Source organism: Pseudomassariella vexata, assembly GCF_002105095.1.
Source record: "Pseudomassariella vexata strain CBS 129021 chromosome Unknown BCR38scaffold_8, whole genome shotgun sequence".
NCBI classification, from domain to species: domain Eukaryota; kingdom Fungi; phylum Ascomycota; class Sordariomycetes; order Amphisphaeriales; family Pseudomassariaceae; genus Pseudomassariella; species Pseudomassariella vexata.
Window position 1 is genome coordinate 1,683,694 of NW_024467963.1, and position 20,656 is coordinate 1,704,349.

A 20,656-nucleotide genomic window follows, 5' to 3' on the forward strand; every position below is an offset into this window, starting at 1 on the left:
GTGGCATAATTCGGGTTGTTTCTTTTCTTTAATATTTCCTGCAATGTCTCTGTGTTAGTCACTATACTTGACTTTCTAATTCGTACATACGCATGGTTGATTGAGTTGTTATGATGCTGATGCAAGAATAAGAAACATCATGTCGCTAGAACGCCTATGCCTGCCGCCTGTTGTCAGAAGTACTTAATGTGGCAACATACGATTAACTCCATAATGGACGGGCTCCTGAAGGTCCCCGGTCGAAATGACCAGAAAAACCTTTGAACAACCTTGTTTGTGAACTAACATGCAACTTGTATTTTCGGCTCCCAAGATCCCGACGACCGTGACTGTGCCGAATGCGAATATTTGGTACAAAATGCTAGACGTGAGCTCCAATTACATGCACTAGAATAGTGTGGCCAAGTTGCCGGCCTAGATATACTTTACACAATATGAAGTTTCCCTTTCAGTAGGGATGTTAACGGTTTCGAACAGCAGCGACTGGAAGAAAAGTCTATAGCATAGAGCTAGGTATCTTCAACATCAAATTCAAGAAGGACGCTACGTCTTCCAAATACTTGGCGAATCGTGATGCTAATGATGGTATAATACCATAGCTTTCCGGACAGCATCCTGCAGTTTTCACATCTAACGCCAAAAAAGAATTATCAAGATGCACCACCCATCCCGATACTGCAAGAACGAAGCGTGTGTAACTATACTCAGCTTAGACATATTCCCATACAAACCGTTCCGCTACATGAATCCATCTACCGAGTTCAAATGTTGAGGATTTACCTAGACATAGAACACGGTGTCCAGATGGACGGAGGGCAGTATCCAGATATGTCCAGATGTTGTAAGCGGTATTTAATAGAGGGAGCGGTACTATAAAAACTTTTCTCCCACTTCAGAGCTAGAAGCTACACTATTATGAGCTAAGTAGCACAACGGGTTGGAATAGAATATAGGCAAACATATTTGTTCTATGGAGAAAGGGTAATAATTGGGCCCCTCTGGTAACGCAGCTAGGTCGAATTAGACCTAAAAGGGGAAGTATTGAGATTCAGCTACTGACGGTTGGCCTCGTCACAGAGTCGCTATCAAATGGCAGCGACTCCACCGGAGAAGGAGAGAGACAGGTTTCAGTTGTCCTTTGAATCAAACCCGATTGACGTAGATTGGCCCTCTCACGCTATGCGTCTTTGACCTCTGACCTACGCTTGCAATACTCCATGATACCCCTTTCCCATTCTTTTATTTCCTTTTTCATCTATCGTAGTAATTGTACAATGGTTTGAGAACGTTGCGAACCCACTTTGTCTGCAACTATCGAAGTTACATGCGGATAATATAACTAACGCACCTACAGCAGACTACGATAAGGTTAGAATACCTTTACCTTAAGCAGCTTACCAACCGATCTTTAAATCGATTCAGGCTTTCCTAAGGTTGAGCAGTAAGTAGAAAAGTGGTATTAGAAGATGGTTCAAGTAGAAGAGTTGGGCTTCTCTATACTTGAGGTCAGTTATCCGTAGAGATCGCCTCGTTACTCATAAGCCGTATGCTACTACAAGGCAGTATACTAAACGAGAATCAAAACAGAAACTACTAGATTTAGCTGTTTTCGACGTTAAAGCGGTTCTACTGTTGGAAAACACGGTGGTGACTTCCACAGTGGACAGCTCCGGTGGGAGGTTGATACGAAAAGGTAGGGGGACCCACTGGTTAGGTGAATCCCATTCAATTAGGTACTATAACGTTGCGCACTACTGCATTATTGTCACAGCGCTGGCGATTACAGAGCCACATAGTGCTGTATATAGCAGCTAGTGGGACCAAATGTCAGCAACACTGACATTCCTAGATCTTTTGGTCTATTGGCCTAGGGGCTTGGTCCTCCTCTTGTGACAAATATGTCAGTGTTAACGGTGTACGGGTGTCGGCCCTCGTCATAGACGAGAGGGTTCGAATCTGTCACGACCTGGGTTGCATCGCATTGGTAGAGACCTCGATTAGGTGCTATCGAGGAAGATTCTACTCTAAGGAGCGAAGGAAAGAAGATGACAACTTAGGTTTGAGGGAGCGCGACTAAGTCGTCCACGCTTGGCGGGGCTCCTACAAGGGTTATGATTGGCTTCCCATCTGGCACTGCCATGGCAGGTGTTCCAGCTGTAAGTCACCTGGTTGTAGTGAGTCTGCGAGGGTTGACCTTCACAATGTACACCGAGCTGGCCACTTTCATGCGCCAACGCGACCGGCCAACTTCATCTTTGATTTTCTCAACAACCAATTAGTTATGGCAAAGTCATACAACGAAGCAGACTTAATGCTAGCCCTTCGAGCTCTCAAAAATGACCAAAAACTTAGTCTCCGACAAGCGGCAAAAACGTACCAAGTCCCCCGAAGCACCCTCCAAACGCGTAAAAACGGCGGCTCGCCCTCGTACGGGCCGAGTGCGCTGAGCTTCGAGAGGCAAATAAGACGCTAAGCCAGCGCCGGAGGACTAAAAAATGCAATTACGGGAAGGAGAATCACTTATTTTCCAAGAAGGACAGGATCTACGGGACTCTAGGGAGTTGGCGACGCAGATACAGCAAGAAGAGCGCCGAAATGGTGGTCGCGCAAAGCGTGTTGAAACGCGCCCGAGGCGCTGTGGTATTTGCAACGGGACTGGGCATAATGCGCCAACTTGTAAGATCGCATTGCCATATTCTGGAGAGGAAGATTCAGAGTAGTTTCAATTGATTTACGACGTTGTGGTTTTACTATCGTAAAATTTCTATGCGAGGTTATGTAAGGGTGGCCAGCTCGGTGTCATGGCCAGCTCGGTGTACATTCACGTTATCCTATTTTGGTGGAAATTTGTTGCACAAGGGGGTCAGAGCGGTTAGTACAACCCTTAGCCCATTGCATGCCCGCACCTTGGAGATGTTACAACAAGACTGCCGGAATTGGACTTGGGTTTGATTCCATCGCATTCGCGAAACCGCCCACCTTGGACGATCCGAACGTTCTTCGTCCTGATGAGTATTGTACACACACCAAGTCTCCGCAAGAGCCGAAGGTCCTCGAAGGAAGGGGCCGCGAGCTCCATCCTTCCCAAGACATTTCATCACTGGAAAGATTTCAGATGTTTCAATGACATGAATCAGGACATCGGCTTCCGACGCATGCCCGCAAGACTGTCTTGTCTCTCCACTGACACGTGCACGTCTACAGTTCGATGCACTTCTGTCATGTAACCGCATAAAGCCTGCTTGACTCCAATAGAATCCGGCAGCCTTGCGATGATGAGGAATGCGTCTTGCGTGGTTCGAATAAAGGTTTGGACAGTGGCATCGCTTGACGCTATGAGGCTGCAGAGCTCTATGCCGTGCGACCCGAATGAACTGGGCACGTATGAATGCTCAAATAGCGTCCCTGCGGGTGAGGATTTGACTGCAGCCGAGACTACTGCGGCGGGCTCTTTCGCGAAGCCGAGGCGGTCGCCTGTTCTGCGGCTGACAACAGCAGCAAAACAACCAGCCGCTCACGCACTTACTTACTAATAGATGCACTCGAGTCGTGCCCCAAACGCTGCAAGCACGATGGGAAACAAGCACACCAGTCATGGCATCGACTAAATGCGGCCGTCGCACTGAACCGATATTATCGTCCCACGTATTGGCCATTGCGGACCCTGATGCGTCGATCGCCCCAACAATGACTTCGTGACTGTATGCCAGATGTGCGAGACAAGGGCCGATTGACCACTCGTTGCCGCAGGTCACATGGAGCGCCGTCTCATATCAGTCAGTCTGCACGAACAATGTATCAGCAGGGCTTACTGTCAGCATCTTGTCTGTCCAGTCGCTGGATAAGAAATTGATGAAAGTCAGCCCATTGATGGATGAGCTGAAGACCGACATTTCTTGCAACCCAAATCTCGACCGCCAGGAACCAACCAACAAGTTCACATGTCCAGGCTGCAGTAAAGCATCGTTATCCTCGGAAAGGCGATATGGAAGGCCAGGATCGACACCATATTTTCGCATTGGTGAATGGTGGTGAGGACTCTGCATTTGAACAGTTCCAGCCCTGGAGATCTTATCCATTTGTGTCCACTCTTTCCATGGCCCGGTTCCCCAACTATATGCACCGGGACACGCTATCCAGTGGGGTAAGGCAGGGGCTCAGTGGATTGAGGGTATGCCTCTCGCAACGTTCTGATATGCACCGTAGACTCAATTGACGACTCGACGACCATCCATTGACTCGGCTAGTCGGGGTTGGTTTGCACGGCTTGGGGCTCTCAGCAAATATATGCGCCTCGTTAAGCCAGTGCCAATGCCAATCGGGAATATTGGCCGGGCTCCCCCGGGCTCCTTCATGATGCCGGTCGTCGTCTTATTATAGTGGCCCCTGCCTCGATATCGGTGAAGTTTCCTGGCAACCGGACATGTCCATCCCCTCCCTCACTTCTTCCAACCATCCATAAGTCCTCGCGAGAAACCCAACTTCTCGGCGCAAGGCTGTCTCTCTTTTTCTTTGACCTTTCATGTAGAGCTTTGCTTTGAGACCCATCTCGTTTGCATCCTGGAGTCGGGCGCTGTATTTGAACTCTTACAGGAAGAAACGTACAACTCAAGCTTCTCAGCAATAGTCTTAATTTGGTAGGCACCCAGTAGCTACTCTGGTCTATCCCCAGAAGTTTGTGTCGAAAATCGCCAACCTCCGATTTCGGTGCTGACATGTAGTGGAATTACAGCTGTCCGGCCCTGTTTTCTCTGTAACCCAGTTTCGATCATGGCTCGAGGAGGGATTGACAGGTTCGGATACAGCTCCTCATCGGAATCTGAGGACGAAAAGCCTCGTAAACCCAAACCTCCACCAAACAATGCTGCCCAGAAGAACAAAAAGAAGCTTCCACCTCAACAGAGTATCAACAAGATATGGAGACATTTCACTACCAAGAAAGCCACCAAGGCACTCTCCATTCTACCCTTCGACCCCGTCCCCTCGCCGACGGCGGACCGAAAGAACGAGCTTTTGTCTGTGGGCTACGAACGAGCAGTAGAAGAATGTCGACAGAGAGTCAGAAGGATTATACAGGAGTGCAAGAGAGTTAACATGAGGTACAGAGACCCTGGCTTTGATCTCGATTGGGATCTGAAGATGCTTCAGGGCCATTGTCTCAACTACCTCGGATCGAACAAGTTCGACTTGTGCGGGCCTCGCCTCAGTTTTAATATGTCGGTTCCCAAGGCCGTGAAGCGAGTCCACGAGATCTTCGACAGACCCACCTTCCTGAAAAATGTGAATGGGGGCGATATCAAACAGGGAAATCTCGGGAACTGCTGGTTGATCGCGGGCTTGAGTGCGCTCGGGAATGTCGAAGACGGCATCAAGAGACTCTGCGTGGAATCTGATACGCAGATTGGTATATATGGTTTTGTGTTCTATCGCGATGGGGAATGGGTGTATTCCATCATCGATGATAAGCTGTACCTCACGTCGCCGTGCTTTGACTCGCCATCTATGCATCGTGATCTGCTCCAGCAGGTCGATGATCCTGATGATATCGAGGAGAAGTATCGCCAAACGTATCAGACGGGTTCCAAGGCGCTCTTCTTCGGGCAAAATAAAGACCAGAACGAGACGTGGGTTCCTCTTGTGGAAAAGGCGTACGCCAAGGTGCACGGTGACTTCGCATCTCTGACTGGCGGGTGGACCGGCGAGGGAGTTGAGGACCTGAGTGGTGGTGTTACCACCGAGCTTCTAGCTAGTGACATTCTTGATCTTGACGGATTCTGGGAGAATGAGCTATGTAAAGTAAACAAAGAGTTCCTCTTCGGGTGCTCCACTGGCCTGCTTGATGGCGGCTACGGTGAAAGACGTGGAATCAGAGAAGGGCATGCATATGTCGTTATGGATGTGAGGACGCTGAAAAATGGCGAGCGTCTGGTCAAGCTGCGGTAAGTAACGATAGCCCTTCGAGTTTTCAACCAGAAACTAACGCGAGTGTGGTCAGGAACCCATGGGGCAAATTGAAAAAAGGCATCTGGGAAGGAGCCTGGAGTGATGGTTCGAAGGAGTGGACCAACGACGTCAAAGACGAGCTAGGCCACACATTTGGCAGCGACTCCGTCTTTTGGATCCGATACGAGGACATGATTCGAAAGTATCAACACTTCGACCGGACCCGCCTCTTCCGCGAGTCCGACTGGCGATGTTGCCAACGTTGGATTGGGGTCGAGGTACCGTGGAAAGCTCAGTGGAACGAGAAATTCCATATGACTTTGACCAAAGAGTCGCCTTTGGTCTTAGTCTTGCAGCAACTTGACAACAGGTACTACAAGGGTTTGCACGGTCAATACAGCTTCCGCCTGCATTTCCGGCTTCACGAACAAGGCAGGCCAGACGCGGAAGACTACATTGCAAGCCGATCTCTTCAAAACCGTTGGGTCTTCATTGCTAACTCTGAGTAGATGAGATCTCACGGCAACTACCTAATGGATCGGGCAGTCTCAATTGAGCTTCCAAGTATGGGGCCAGGCCACTACTCCGTGTTCGTCAAGGTGGTTGGTGAGCGAGACACAGATTATCCGTCCATTGAAAGTGTCGTGCAAAGGGAATGCAAGAAACGCTCTGAGAATGAGAAGCTCGCCCAGGTTGGGTATGCTTATGATCTTGCTCATAGCAAGGGGGTTGCGCACCTCGAACACGTGGCAAAGCTGCGTAAAGAGACCGATCGGAAGAAGGCCAGTACCTCGCGTAAACAGGAGCGCCGCAGAGGCTGGGAGAAACGACAGTACGTAAACGTGATTTATTATTTCCTTTGGCTGGCAAGCCCTCGTTCATGGGCCAGCAATAACTGACTTCCGTCTTCGAACAGCAAAACCCGCGAGATTCAGAAGAAGCAGCAAAAGAAGAACAAGGAAAAGGGTGATCGCCGCCGAGAAACGGAAGAGGCCGAGCGTAAAAAGAAGGAGGAGGCCGAGGCCGCGGAGCGTAAGGTGAAAGAAGCAGCTGAGGAAGCAGAGCGCAAAAAGAACGAAGAAGAGCAGCCCAAGGATCAAACGATCCTGACAGACAAGTCCGAAGCCAAAAGTGGCGAAGACAAGAGTGTCCAGACCAACACTCCCCAGGCACCCGATAAACAGGTCTCAAGTGACGGCACAGATGCCGAATCTGCTGCCAACCCTGACACTTCCGGTTCCCCTCAAAACACCCCAAGCAGCGAGGCTTCACAGCCAGTCTCCGATGAAAAGGGAGGTTCCAAAGAGAAGGACGCCGACGAAGCCCCGGTCTCCGGCGGACCATCCCCACCACCCCCACCGCCTCCCCAGGTGACGGACAGCAAGCAGAAAAACAGTTGTGTATCCGAAAGCGACTCCTCCGACAGCCCCGTCGAGGACTGGGAGGAGCTTTACAGATCCGATGACATGTCGAAGAAGCCTCGACTGGCCCCCGCGCCAGCCCCGGCTCCACCCCTGGACAAGTTAACCGACACGGACGACGAGGCCGGACTCCCGGATCCGTGGAATGCCATCTGCATCGTCGGGTTCCGCGTCTATTCCAAAGATGAAGATCTCGACCTCCGCATCGTCATCGAGGGAGGCGAGCTGGCTGAGGGTGGAATGGGCGAGAAGGGCGCGCAGGATATAGATAATGCGCAGGCTAACGCGGGCGGGGAGCGGAAGAAGGATACGGAGACGGGGAAGGTGAAGGATAAGGTGGAGATTGTGGATGGGGTTGTGGTGCATACGACGAGAATGGTTAATATGGATGAGGAGAAGAAGGATATGGATGAGAATGAGAATACCGCCGAGGATGGCAAGGGCGAAGATGCGAAGAACGAGGACGAACCGAAAGAATCGGATGATGAGAAGACGGAGACGCAGAATGATGGCCAGGACTGCGATGCCAGGTCCGATACGACAGATTCAACGGATTCGAATCCGGTGCCAACCCCGGATTCTATGTCGGGCGACTGTACGCCCCAACGGCGGCCTGACTTTCCGTTTCGGAAGTGAGACGTTTTTTGGTCATTGCGAGCGAAGGTTATTTTACAGCATGGCGGAGCGCGGAGATTGTTTGCAAGTCGGGACTTCCTTTACACGTCTTGCCGAGCTTCTGTTTCATCATGATAAATCAACGGATTTCCTTGTTCAGGCTCATGCGGTTTAAGGATATTGGGAAATAGCAGGCTCTAAGCCAGTTATCTTGTGCTTTGGGTTGCGATAATCGTTGGAACGCTCCCTAGAACGATGCTTTATTTAGAAAGCGAGACAGCGAGACAGGTATATACCAATCACTCCTTACCGGGCAACGAGGTGGGGTTTATATTTTGAGCTGGTAATTGGCGGGGTATCTGGAGTACTTATGGGGTCTGGGATACAGCACGGGTTCTTTAACGAAAGGCTTTATCTATCTCCCTGCTCATGGTCTCGTTTCATTGAGTCAACCGGGATGTTAGCACCTGGAGGGGTGCATTCCCATTTGAAGTCAGGGAACTTTCAAGAATGATATCTCTTGAGCGCTTCTCCTTCAGAAAGGTCAGAATCGTTGTAGAACTCGCCACGGGTTGCACCCTGAAGTCGCCTCAAGTCATCGACTTGCTCCTAAGCAGATCTCGAGCTCATCAAGCACTAACCACTTTGACGACAGCTGGCCGGCGGCTGCTTTGCTACGGTCTCCAATTTACGTAATTGTTCCAGGGGTCGACCAGCTGTAAGAAGCTCCAAACCGGCTCCTTCCATAGGACATTGTCAACCTCAGCCATTTGCAACTGCATTCCTTGACAAAAACCACGTAAAAATCTAGACTCAAAATGGCTGAAATGCCTCCTATACGTGCGCCCTCCAATCTACCAAGTCTAGTAAAATCCGCCTTCACCAAAGCAAAACAAGCTGGCGATCTGACGTACTACCCCACCCAAGTCGCGGTCTTGGAGGCGAACTCAATCCCGGTACGCACCTCCGTTCTCTGTCTCCCGGGACCACGACCTTCGCTCTAGAGACCTGTACTGAGAAAATCCGAACGCCCATAGTTCCAACTCCGCTTCTCGCCCTCTCTAGCGTCGAAGCCCAAACCCGAAAAACCAAAGGACAAAGATGCCAAGCCCTTCAACCCCTTCGAGAATCCCCTCCCCTCCATGACGATATCAGACATAGGCGACCCCCCAACTCACGTACTAGTCCTGAACAAATTCGCCATCGTGCCGGAGCATTTTATACTGGCTACGAAGCGGGTCGAGCCGCAGACTCATGTATTGGCGAAAGAGGATATCGAAGCGGCTTCGGCGTGTGTGAGGGCGTATGCTGAAAATGATCAAGACGGAGGGAAAGGGAAAGAAAAGGGATTGTTCGTTTTCTTCAACTCTGGCGAGCACTCGGGGGCCAGTCAGGCGCATAGACATTTACAGATGTTGCCGATTGAAAGAATGAGGGATGGGTTGGATAAGACGGGGGAAGGGGAAGGGGAAGATTGGGGAGTCTTAACCGACAAACTCCTATCCCACCCCAAGCTGGGCACGAAATTGCCCTTCGCTGTATTGACGCACGCCATCTCATCCAATACTACACCAGAGGATCTGCATACTGCCTACCTCACTCTCTACCGCCGCGCCGTTAAACTAGTATTCCCCCAGAAAAACGAAGCCGACATACCCAGCGAAGGCAAGGCGGAAATCAGCTACAACTTCGCCATGACCAATACGATCATGGCGTTGTGTCCGCGGCTGGCCGAGGGCACGGCGATTAGGGATAGGGAGGGGAATGAGGTGGGTTATATAGCGCTTAATGGGACGGTGTTAGCGGGTACGGCGCTCGTGAAGAGTGAGAAGGAGTGGGATGCTTTGAGGGGGGATCCGGGGATGTTGGTGGGGGCTTTAGAAAAGATTGGGGTGTTGTCATCGCCGGGGGCTGGGGAGAGGAGTGGGAATTTATGAGATGTGGGGATACGAGGGCTCAATGGGTTGGATGCAAGAGATGCAGTTATGGTTGTTGGCATGGGTCAAGTGGCTAGTTCTGTTGCACGCCCTCGTGGAAATCAACACAAGCACATACCAAAAACTCTCAATTCATGACCGCGAGGTCAGCGGTTTATCTGCAGAAAATCTGGGTATGCAGACCAATAACGCCTGTCTGGTGATGTTAGACAGAATCCAGAAACCGCCCACCCAACGCAGAACATACTAGACCTGCCTATCTAGTAAGTGCGTACCCTCATTTCCCTCCCTCCCAACGTATGATCGAACCCTCTGATCTCACACATGGGAACTCCGGATGTTTAGATACTTATACAAACAAACATAGATATCAACGCTTCCATCAATTAAATATCGTAGGAAAAGTGGTGAAAATAGTGCCAGGCCGAGATGGTGTCGGTTCTTCAACGGAAAGATGACTGCAGCAACCCAAGAACGGTTGGTCCAAGAACAGGGACTTGGTTGCAATCCAGGACGAGCTGATTCCAATGATGGAAGGAACATGACGACAATCCCAGGTGACAGGGCTCCAATTGAATGAACATGATAGCAAACCAAAGTGCCTCTATCAAATCAAGAAGCATAACTGCCGCAATCAAAATCAGATCGGCCCACACAGCATTCCAAAGGTGCGAGACTATTATTCTTTCTGTTTTTTTTTTTGAATCTCCAATCAAGCCTTATTCTGAGCAAGGAGATCATCCCACCGCTTGCGACAGGTGGCGTTGCCGAAGTGGTATGAGCCGCCATGCTCGGCGATGTACTCGGCGACTTGCTTCCAAGGGATCTTGGCCGTCTCGAGATCGTCGCCCTTGGCTAGTTTGCGGACGGCTTTTTTGAGGAGGCGGATCTATCGTCGAAAGAATGGGGTCAGTATGCGTTTACCACTCTGTTTGTTTGGCTTTCTCGTCGTATTTCCCCCATTGTTTTGAACCAGACAGAGCAAATGGAGGTCGAGCAAAGATATAAAAGGAAAGCAAGAAGAATGAGAGATGAAAAGAGTTGAGAATAAACCAATTCCAGCCCAACTAAAACCAAAACAGAAAACTCACGTCACTCTCCTCCCACTCAGGCTTCCTAACTCTGGTCTCCTTGGGCTTAGTCAATGTGCGGTACCGTCCTCTCAGTGTCGACTCGGCCTCGATGAACTTGCCCTTCTTGCGGATCTCGCGGTATGTCATGCCCGCCCGCTTGTGCTTGATGAGGAATTCGTCCTTGGCTGCCTTTTCGGCGGCTTGGGTTTCGAGGAGACGTGACGATGCTGCTGCGGATGTTTTCATCATTACTGAGGTGGATGGCGAGGGGCGGGGGAGAAGGACAGCGGTGGGCTTGGGCCTGGGTCTGAGGGGAGGATTGGGATTTGGCAGGTCTGCGTCGGACGCTTCGAAGGTGTCGGAAGGATTGGGGTCTTCGATGCCGATGTCGCCATTTTCTTGTTCTGCTCTAAAGGCGCAGCTGAGTAGCGAGACGGAATTTTGTTCTGCTGCCTTTTGGCGAGCCGAAGATGAAGCTGACTGGTGGTGGTGGTGATGGTGGTGGCCATGTATGGACGACGGCGCAGCAGATGCTTTGCCCTTGCCCTTGGATGACGTCGCCGACGACGAAGAGGAAGGCGGTTCGCGGGCAACAGACAGGTAGCGCGACTTGGGCCTGCTTGGTAACTCCTTGCGGCCCTTGTTATTGAGTCGCTTCGACGACGAAGACGGTTGAGGCGCCTGAGGAGCACGAGAAGGAGCCGGACGGATATCAACGTACGAAGGACTTATATCAAAGTCGCTATCGCGCAAAAGACTGGTCTGAACCGATTCCGTGTACGAGTTGGGCACCGGCGCAGGCGAAGGGTTTATGCGCAGTACCTCTGGGGATACGGTGGTGGGCGGGTAATTGCTGTCGTTGGTGTTGCCCATGATCCAGTCAGCAGCGCCAGCACCAGCACAAGTACCAGAACCAGTGGCAGAAACATTAGTCTGGTTCTCATATCTCTGATCATCCATAGAGAAGGAGTTGGTCGTGCTAGGTGTGTTGACCGGAGCCGTGGAATGCGTCACGGGATCCAGACTCATCGAGGTCATGGCATCAGAAGCGGCAGACGACGAGATGCTGCTGTAGGTGGTGCCAGTGGGACTAACGCTATTACACCCGATGGCCTCACCGAGGTTAGGCACGCTGGGCTCGCCCCAGGGACCGGTGGTGGTGACGGCGGGAAGACTGTCGTGGAAATGAAGGGGGGTGTTTGTCAATGCAGCGGCTGCTGCTCCTCCTCCCCACGTGTCGAACACGGACCAGGAGGCGGCGTGGTTCGGCTGTTGCTGGTAGTGGGTAGGAAATCCGGTGTCGATAGTGGTGCTGCCGTCGAAGGGGAGCGAATACATGTTGGTAGTCGAGAGGGGGGGCCAGAAGCAAGAATCATTGGCATTGGCATTGGCGTTGGTGTTGGGTGCAAGTACTGCGCCAGATTCTTTGTTCGGTTGGGCAGCGACAGCGTGGTGGGAGTCGTAGCTGTGGTTGTTGCCATGTTGACTCGGGCCTATTTCGTTCCCGCCGGCACCGACGGGCGTAGTTGCAGCCGCCGAGATATACCCAGTTGTCGATGGTTGGGTTCTGACGTTGTGGTGACTGGATCCGAACCCCGACGAGAAGCAGTCGCTGCTGTAGAGGTCCTCGGTCTACGAAAGGAGAGAAAAGATTATTGGCATGCGAGTTACGTACGGCTTATTGTGAGTTTGAAAAAAAGAGGGAAGCTACGTCGAATTATGGAAGAAATGAGAAGGAGGCGACTTACCAGATACTCGTCACCACCGTCAGCGATGTGAGGAAACCACTTTCCGTCGTCCATTTTCGTAACAATATGTGGATGAATGCGTACAAGGTTTGGGGGTTGATTTTGGGCTTGGGAGTGGTGGTGTGGGTGTTGATGTTGGCGTTGAGGTAGATGGGGATGGTGAATGTGAGATTGCGATAGCGCAGCACTCCAAGCTTTGATATGATCGTCGCGATGGAGCTGGGTGAGTCGCCCGCAAAGCAATTGCTGGTGAAAGGCTGCTTCGCGACAAAATTGAGTCTCGAGGGCAGTGGCAGCAGACGTGACTTCTTGCTGCTGCTCGTCCCAGCCGAGCTGGGGCTGCTGCCGGTTGATAAACATATTTTTTCTCCTCTTTCGACGTATGTGCGGCCTCTGGTCCTCGTGTGTCTCTCCCAACACAACAACAATTTCCTAGGTTTGCTCCGCTTGGATCTTGTCACCTCGTCACGCCTCGCCTATTCCTGCTGCTGGTGGAGGGGATACTTGCTCTGTCTGCCGCGAGCACTATGTCGTCTGCCTACCGCTCTTCTCCCCTCTTGCCCTCGACGATGGTACGTGGTTGCAAGGAAAGAGAGCAACCTCACCGCCGCTTCCTTGCTCTGTGGTCTTCCTTAGCTGTCCCTCCCCTTTCTCCTTGAATGCTTCTGCCGGTTCGTCTCGAACCAGTGACCAGCGAGGATCGCTGCCGATGAGTTCGGGAGACCCGCTTTCTCCCCCTTCCCGTGGGGTGGTTCTGGTTATGCTAGAGAGCGATGTTGGGTACGAATGCAAAAGGCAAGAAGGCGACCAGCCTGCCTGGCGGTCAACACAGGAACTACTATGAAGTTCGGTAGCGATATAGGTCGAGGTGCGGGCTCCCGAGAATCTTGTGTCAAGAACACCCCCGTTTCTTTTTCCACACACCAAGGAATCTCCTGCGCCGCGGTTCACGAATTGGTCTGGGAAGAACCTCAGCAGCTCGGGAAATGACTGGATGGCTGGATGGCTGGATGGGTGGGTGAACCGATGAACCAAGAGGCTATGGATGATGCCAAATCACCAGGGGGGTTGGGGAGTTCGGTGGAGGCGTCTCAGGCCCGAGAGTATTGGTATCCAATGGCTCAATGTAATCAATGAAAATATTCGAATTCGAATTATGTCTTTGGTAATTCAGATGGCAAGGCGGCTTTTCAAGGTCTCTTGAAAGGCTTACACAAGCAATGGCAACGACGACGTGAAGACGACAAGAATGGGTATATACTTCAGTATGAAGAACATCCATCCAGAGAACAAGAGAAATGAGTGCTTCAGGCCAACTCGGCCACTCTCTTTTTCTCTCTGCATGGGCTTAAAGAGATTAATCATTCATTCATTATGATTCTTCCCCTTCCAAAATCAATCCCCCCCATTGTCATGTCCGAATCAGGCCGAGTACAGGAGACGGGAGAACCACCCATATTGACCCTTGACAAGTGGGACCATGGGAAGATGTGTGGGAGTCCCGAAGCAGGTCCTTCTCAATACGAAACCAAGATTACCCAATTCGTCTGGCCATAGCCGTCTACCAATCTTGTCTCCCGCCCGCCTATCTGGAGCCGGTCTTTGCTATGAAATCGCCATTGACGTGGAGCCAAGGGTAAAAGTGCATGGATGTCTCCATCTTGGTAACTGCCAGCTGCAGCTGCTGTCATATTTGAGCGATGCGGCTCTTCCTCGTCCGCGGAGCCTCCAAAGTGCATCCGCGGTCGAGCTAAACACGCACAGCATTCTGCAGCAAGAGACAAACCACTACACGATAGCCAATCACTGCGGCTACACCGTAGTGAACACGCTAGCTGGGGAGTATCTCTACGTACATGTCCAAAAAGAGTTATTGGCAGTGTGCTCAACCAATGAGTGGAGGGCCTCTCTTCCCTTTCTGGTTAGCTGCTATGTGTTGTCAGTTCTGGGCTCCTGCCCTTTATCTGCACCATGGGTCTCGCGAACAGGCTTATTACCAGTCTTATCACGCATAGTGATGTAGGTATAATGCAGGCATGTTCTGATGATACTAAGCAAACATCGGGGCCCCGCATTGCCGATAGCCAGATTGGTCGTCCTGATTTCACCACCACGCATCCATGCACCTATCTCCCGCTCGCGCGGGCATCTCTATCGATCTAACGAAAGCAAGCCAATGCCTTGTCAAGATATCTAGAGATCTGTGGGGACCGAATGCCTGGGACGATCAGTTTCCCGAGACATTCCACATGGCAAGTGCTGAATGTGGCGGAGAGACACTTGGAGTCAACCACGCCTCCGCAGTGATGGCTATCGATGCCCTGTCCGGTTCTGGAATTCTGCTCGTCATTATTCTCGCGTTATATCGCGCAAATGTGAAGCTCGAATACGTTTTGTGATGTGTTGAATGCTATACATCAGTTATCAATACGATCGGGTGCACGAGGACACTCCCAGGAACCCGGTTAAATCTTTGCAAAGTTCTCTCCATGGAGCGATATGCATGAAACCAGTCCGGAAACGCTCATCATCACGACATCGCTGTTGCCTGCCGCGAGTGTGATCCCTGCTTCTGCACGAGCCGCGAGGGGTCCTGGTCACGGAGGCTGGGCTTTCCCCGAGAACACTGAGAATCTTCTTTCATCGCTTCGACAGCGTATCATCAGGTACAAGGTGAGCCAATGAGTTGTTTACCTTATAGTACAAACGCTGTACGGCAGCTTGACATGCCTTGACATGCCTTGACATATTGACGTATATAAAAAAACACGGCCGGACGGACGTCTCGAAATAGAGGATCCTTGTTGGCCACCTGAAGTTGCCGGATCGACCACAACAATCTCGGCTTCCTCGGTTTGTTCGGTTGGCGTCGAGGGCGACCTGGGCTGTTCTCGTTAAGAAAACACTACGAGGCTGATGAAAAGTCGTATGCTGATATTCTCGATACGTTTTGATAGTCAAAAGTCCTGGTGTTCCCTGAGTAAAACGGTGAAGCTGCTCCTAGGCGGACTATCAGCAACCTAGCGCAAGTTGATGCAAGACGGCCCATTTGACAAGCCAGCTGACAGGTAATCCACATGAACTGCTAGGGCTCGTTGGCAGTGGGCGAGTACAACGTCAGGCTCCAGACCTAGGCCAACAGCCAGTCATCTATCTCCGCTTGAGACAACCATGGGAGCTGCATATGACAGAACCGTTGATGACAGGATGCTGTGCGACCCATCCTCTGTAGACCAGCACTGAATGGTGTATGGCCGTCCAAGATTGGCCAAGCTCTGCGAGACATTAATCGGAATGGCTGCACGGTACCCGCTGTTGAGCTCAATTGGCCTGTGGTAGTTTTTGGGCCGTGCTTGTGCTACACTGGTCTTTGAACAGCTGCTGCTGATCTGGAGGCTTTCCACGTTGCAATGAGCGGATGGATTCAAGACTTGCTTCCAAGCGATGGAGGCATCCGTAGAGACGCCAACTTGGGTAGAACGAGTCGTCTGCTTGAAGCAGCAGGGAACCCTCTACTTGGCTGGCCGTTGATTGCTTGAGTCCCTGTCTGATGCGTCATGGTCCGCCTGGCCCGTCATCCGGACCGAACGCAGTACCTAGATTTCCTGGTTTGGGCGGTGCCGCTGACTGCGTGCCTCTGCGATGCAGAATCGACTGGCTAATGCGAAGGGTGATTCTGTCCGCTGCATTTTGGCTTCACACTGTGCCATCGTCCCCGGTCTGCGGAACAGCGGGCGGGCGATGCGGTCGGTTGGGACGAGGAAGCCGCGATGTGGCTCCATCATAGCCTTGGTAGAGTTTGGGTGGGTTGTCATCAAAATATCCACTGATCCTTAGTATAATCAGATTAAACAACTTGCATGATGATTTTTCAAAGTGAGATATTGGTTTTCTTTCGGACGACGTTGGAGATTGATGTCGATGTTGGTTGCCTGAGGCTTTTGTCCCTCCTCAACCTGACAGAGCCCCAAACAGACCCTAAGCCAGGTCACTGCAGGAGCTAAGAATAGCGCGCCGCACTAAACTCGACTTCAAAGCCTCTAGGCGATCATAGCGCCCTGGAAACGTCCCCTGATCCCCGTTGACAGCAACCGTCTGCTATGTTGGTGAAACTCAAATTCAGGAGTTATCCAAAATCTTGTGTATCCGACCTCGTTTTACTTCTGCATCCGTCCCTGGTATTTTCAACATTTTCCTTGGCAGAGCCAGCCGCGAAGTGTCTTCAACAGACATGTTCGGGAGAAGAACAAACGCCCTTGATTCGTGATATTTGATTCTTTTTCTCTGGTCTTGTCAAGCGTCGCGTTCCAAAGTTACGTCATGTTACCATCTGGTGACGATGCGCCTCCCTCTGCCCAGCTGCAGCAGCCCCTGAGCATCGCCATCCTTCTAAACTCGTACCGTTCAAAGCTTCTGCCCGCCATTCAGGCGTCGTACGTCCGGGCCATCGGCGCCGTCGCCCCCGATGCGAAGCTGGTCTTCTTCGAGCCCGCAAACAAGGGTATCCTACCCGACCCGGAATTGTTCGACCTGATTGTCCTGGGAGGTGCCAATGTAGATGCCCGGAAGACGCACCCCTGGATCAGGAAAGTGCACGAGTTTGTGCGTCATGTTGTCGTGAGTTACCCAGAGAAGAAAATACTGGGGATTTGCTGGGGTCATCAGACCATTTCCATCGTGTTTGGGGGCGAGGTCGTGGACATGGACGTGCCCGAGGTAAGTTTCCTGTGTAGGTAGATGTATGATCCTGCCATGACGGAACGCTGAATCCCGCTTGTAGATGGGTGTGACCTGCGTCAACCTAACAGATAAGGGGCGCAGCTTTTTCCGCCACACCTCATCATCAACCGGCATGGTCCGGATCCAGCAGCATCATCGGCGCGAGGTCGCCAGAGCACCAGAACCTTTTGTACAACTTGCACAAGGGAATCAAGTGCTAATGCATGAAAATGGCAACATCTTAACTTTGCAGGGCCACCCCGAGAAAGACGCCCAGACAGCAAGGCTGCGGATGCACGACACCACGAGGTGGTTTGGATTTGATTCGGTCGACGAGAAGGCCTGGAGTAAGTTGGAGACGCAGATCGGTATGGAGCACGACGGTGCCTTTCTGTGGAGCCGTATTTTGGATTGGGTGAGGGAGCCTGGACATGCACCTGCCAGCCCGAGAGCCGGACGATGGCTCAAAATGTGATCGGGGTGGACGTCAATCACTTGGACGCGGCAGTAACACGAACAAGCTTGCGGCATCTTCATTGAGTGCAGCTGTCAAGTGGACAGAGGAGCACAGGCCGTATCTATTCAAGGAATCAAGGAAGCCATCTCGCGTGAGACTGAATTGACACGCGTCTACTGGCCCCAAAACAAGTTGACATCTGATTATCTCAGTGGCATAATTGGGAGTTTGCACCCGGGAAGTAGTGAATATGGGCGTGCCGTAGCTCAGCCATATTGGTCATGCAAGGCGGTCTTTGTGAAATCTCAGTAATTTCCAAGCGTCCATTATGCATGTATGCCACTGTTGTATTTGATGCCCTCCCACTCACATCTTTGGCTCAAGTCTCAGAAGAGTGAGGAAGCAAGGGGCCTCAAGGAAATATCCGCAACGCCGAAAACCCGAGAATTGTAAAGCATGAAATGCCTGCCTAGACTCTGGCTTCTCACAGGTTTCGTTGAAAATATTCCACGCCAGGAATGACGCCATATTCTCCCTCTAGGCAAGATATATCAGCAGTTTTGTCCTGTCGCACATGGAAGTGCAGCAAGTATTGGATATAACGCAACCAGGCAACATGCAGTTCTGTTCTAGATTCTTTTAATCAAACCTGTATAGCATGGTGCACAATTGTGTAGTTCCCCCAGGCCAAATAACCGTCGCACAACATCTGTTGCGAGTGTATAAGCCATACTATATTTCTGTGCTCATGCTAGTAATTATGTTGCCTTCTGTTATCTCATCTCCGCCATGGTTTCGTCTCTATTGCTGCAAATATCGAACCGGCCCCCATTTCCCTACTTTCATATGCCAGGCAGTCCAATAATCTGTCTCAACGCAGGTATCCATCTGGGGAGGACGTAGATGGGGTAAATACCTAATAATGCAACGAGGAGGCCAGTTAACTGTAGAACATGTTGTTAGTTTGAGTCCAAAAAGAACACATCTTGTGGTGAAGAATGAAACTTACCTTCTCAAACCAGGTATGGAAGTAAATAGCCGTCATAAGCAACATCCACCAGCACAGCCCAATAACAGCAACCACAAACTTCCCTCCCAGCCCCAGTCCCTGCTCCTTGGCAAGCTCCTCCCCCTCGACCCTCTCTGCCTCAACACCAGCACTCTTCACGGCCCCATCCCCCATAACGATACACCTATCATCCCTCCTCCCCTCAAACCACGCCCTCGCCGCAATCCACGCCATCTCCTGCAACAAAAACCAGCTCCCTAACACAAGCAAAAATACATGCCCAGAGATATCATGCCCACCCATCCACTTGCCTCCCGAAGCCCGACACGCAACAGCAGTCAACACATCCGCCCTATCGGGCTTCCCCTCCGCAACCCTAACCACCGCCCCCTCGCACTTGCCTCCCGTAAACCTGAACCCGCGATCAATCACCGGTGGCCCAAAACACCACTGCGTAACCAGCACCCACCACGCCGTGACAAGCCCCCAACGTATCGCGGCTTTCACTTTCCTCGTCACCGATCCAAGCGACGGATGCGTGAGGAGCAGGACTACGAACGCGGCTGTAATCCATCCCCACCCCCGCTTCACGAAGATGACGTTGAACAGGTTGTCTTTCCGGGCGAAGTAGCTCGGCGCCGAGGCCTGCACGTGCGATTGGCCCGAGGCGTCGTAGGGCGCGGCGCGAGTTTGCGGGCTCAGGATCGAGAAGAGTGTGCCAAATGTGAGGAGGATGGGGTAGACGGCTAGGAGGGCCGTTTCGAGGGGCGTGGGTAGTTGGGGCGGGTTGCGCGCGGTCGGGGTAGAAGTCGGGCGGTTTGTTGCCGAGGCGCGGGATTTCCCCCGCGGCGATGATGGCAACGAGGAGTCATTTGGAGAGACCGTCATGTTTACCGGGCGCGATCGTAGGGAGTAGTCGTCGGCCATGAGTTCTGGAGAGGTGTTTTCGTTGCTGAAAGTCTGGTGTTTTTCAGATTGAGTGTGGAAGCAAAGCAGGGAGGAAGACCGTGTAATTTCTGGAGCTCTGGACCGAAAAGTATTTCTGAAGGTCTGTCAGTCAACTTCCTACGTTCAACGGCAGAACATTGGAGAAGATGCCTTGTGGTGTCTGGTTCAGGGCAAGGTTGAAGAATTTCTGGTTTGATGAACAAGCAAGCCACCTATGACGTTGATGCCTCGTTGCTTCAATTTGGAGCAGGAGCTGATTTGGAGCTTGCTACAGGCCTTGGCACCAGTCATACCGAGGTGTGGCTGAAAAACTAGCGACCACCCTGGAACGACCGAACAAAAACTCTTTGTACTACAACATCGTATTGCTTTGCCACCACATATCACATCCTCGAGACCATGTCACAAGTCACAGTGAAAGAAACCTATTTTAACTGAATGCTATTCATATTGACACTGGCTCATGTTCACACCGGCCCCATATTGCTGAGCCTTTCCTGGTGGTCACAGTGTCGAAAGAAACTTGGGTATCCCACACAATCGATGACCTGTCCTGCCTGCCTAAACTCCTTGACCTCAAACTGGCCATGATGCATGTATGTCCTGTTCCATACCTTCTTAATATCAAAGGACGACGTAAAAAATAAGGTGGTTGTCAAAATGCCACTTAGGGCCAAAAGCAGAAGAGAAGGGAGGTGCGGCGAATAGCGCCCTCCAACAAAAGTTTTGTGAGAAGCGAATACAGGCACGGTGGGTTGGTCGCATTTAGGCTCCCCCATAGGCATT

General features: G+C 51.5%; 7 protein-coding genes across 7 annotated transcripts; 4 read left to right on the plus strand and 3 right to left on the minus strand.

The window, feature by feature from the left end:
- Positions 1–2,789: 2,789 nt before the first annotated feature.
- Positions 2,790–4,129, minus strand: BCR38DRAFT_475348 (uncharacterized protein). The gene is made up of 4 exons (XM_040863003.1): positions 3,813–4,129; positions 3,527–3,767; positions 3,189–3,333; positions 2,790–3,100 (listed from the first exon to the last, which is right to left on the minus strand). The coding sequence occupies exons 1-4, from the start codon at positions 4,077–4,079 to the stop codon at positions 2,917–2,919; spliced, it is 837 nt and encodes a 278-aa protein (XP_040715053.1). The 5' UTR covers positions 4,080–4,129; the 3' UTR covers positions 2,790–2,916.
- Positions 4,130–4,770: 641 nt separating this feature from the next.
- BCR38DRAFT_344294 (uncharacterized protein) lies at positions 4,771–8,000 on the plus strand (the record flags this gene model as incomplete). The annotated part of the gene is made up of 4 exons (XM_040856090.1): positions 4,771–5,939; positions 5,996–6,428; positions 6,453–6,775; positions 6,860–8,000. 4 exons carry the CDS (start codon positions 4,771–4,773, stop codon positions 7,998–8,000), a joined length of 3,066 nt encoding a protein of 1,021 aa, XP_040715054.1.
- Positions 8,001–8,806: 806 nt separating this feature from the next.
- Positions 8,807–9,916, plus strand: BCR38DRAFT_345280 (5',5'''-P-1,P-4-tetraphosphate phosphorylase 2; the record flags this gene model as incomplete). Its single annotated transcript, XM_040856171.1, has 2 exons — positions 8,807–8,935; positions 9,017–9,916. 2 exons carry the CDS (start codon positions 8,807–8,809, stop codon positions 9,914–9,916), a joined length of 1,029 nt encoding a protein of 342 aa, XP_040715055.1.
- Positions 9,917–10,628: 712 nt separating this feature from the next.
- On the minus strand, positions 10,629–12,791 carry BCR38DRAFT_486145 (uncharacterized protein; the record flags this gene model as incomplete). Its single annotated transcript, XM_040863992.1, has 3 exons — positions 10,629–10,805; positions 11,008–12,621; positions 12,738–12,791. The coding sequence occupies 3 exons, from the start codon at positions 12,789–12,791 to the stop codon at positions 10,629–10,631; spliced, it is 1,845 nt and encodes a 614-aa protein (XP_040715056.1).
- Positions 12,792–14,098: 1,307 nt separating this feature from the next.
- BCR38DRAFT_227427 (uncharacterized protein) lies at positions 14,099–14,998 on the plus strand. Its single transcript, XM_040854293.1, has one exon. The coding sequence runs from the start codon at positions 14,218–14,220 to the stop codon at positions 14,758–14,760; it is 543 nt and encodes a 180-aa protein (XP_040715057.1). The 5' UTR covers positions 14,099–14,217; the 3' UTR covers positions 14,761–14,998.
- Positions 14,999–17,057: 2,059 nt separating this feature from the next.
- Positions 17,058–17,931, plus strand: BCR38DRAFT_458544 (class I glutamine amidotransferase-like protein; the record flags this gene model as incomplete). The annotated part of the gene is made up of 2 exons (XM_040862177.1): positions 17,058–17,453; positions 17,518–17,931. The coding sequence occupies 2 exons, from the start codon at positions 17,058–17,060 to the stop codon at positions 17,929–17,931; spliced, it is 810 nt and encodes a 269-aa protein (XP_040715058.1).
- An 824-nt stretch (positions 17,932–18,755) lies between these two features.
- Positions 18,756–19,810, minus strand: BCR38DRAFT_344774 (inositol phospholipid synthesis and fat-storage-inducing TM-domain-containing protein; the record flags this gene model as incomplete). Its single annotated transcript, XM_040856128.1, has 2 exons — positions 18,756–18,857; positions 18,923–19,810. 2 exons carry the CDS (start codon positions 19,808–19,810, stop codon positions 18,756–18,758), a joined length of 990 nt encoding a protein of 329 aa, XP_040715059.1.
- Positions 19,811–20,656: the final 846 nt, after the last annotated feature.

Excerpts from the sequence above, each read along its gene's own strand:
- BCR38DRAFT_227427 (XM_040854293.1), top strand. The coding sequence starts at position 14,218 with ATGGGAAGATGTGTGGGAGTCCCGAAGCAGGTCCTTCTCAATACGAAA.
- BCR38DRAFT_475348 (XM_040863003.1), bottom strand. The coding sequence starts at position 4,079 with ATGGATAAGATCTCCAGGGCTGGAACTGTTCAAATGCAGAGTCCTCAC. Across the intron at positions 3,768-3,812 it reads GGACAGACAAGATGCTGACA|ACGGCGCTCCATGTGACCTG; the intron begins GTAAGCCCTGCT and ends GACTGATATGAG. Across the intron at positions 3,101-3,188 it reads CGAACTGTAGACGTGCACGT|TGATGAAATGTCTTGGGAAG; the intron begins GTCAGTGGAGAG and ends AAATCTTTCCAG.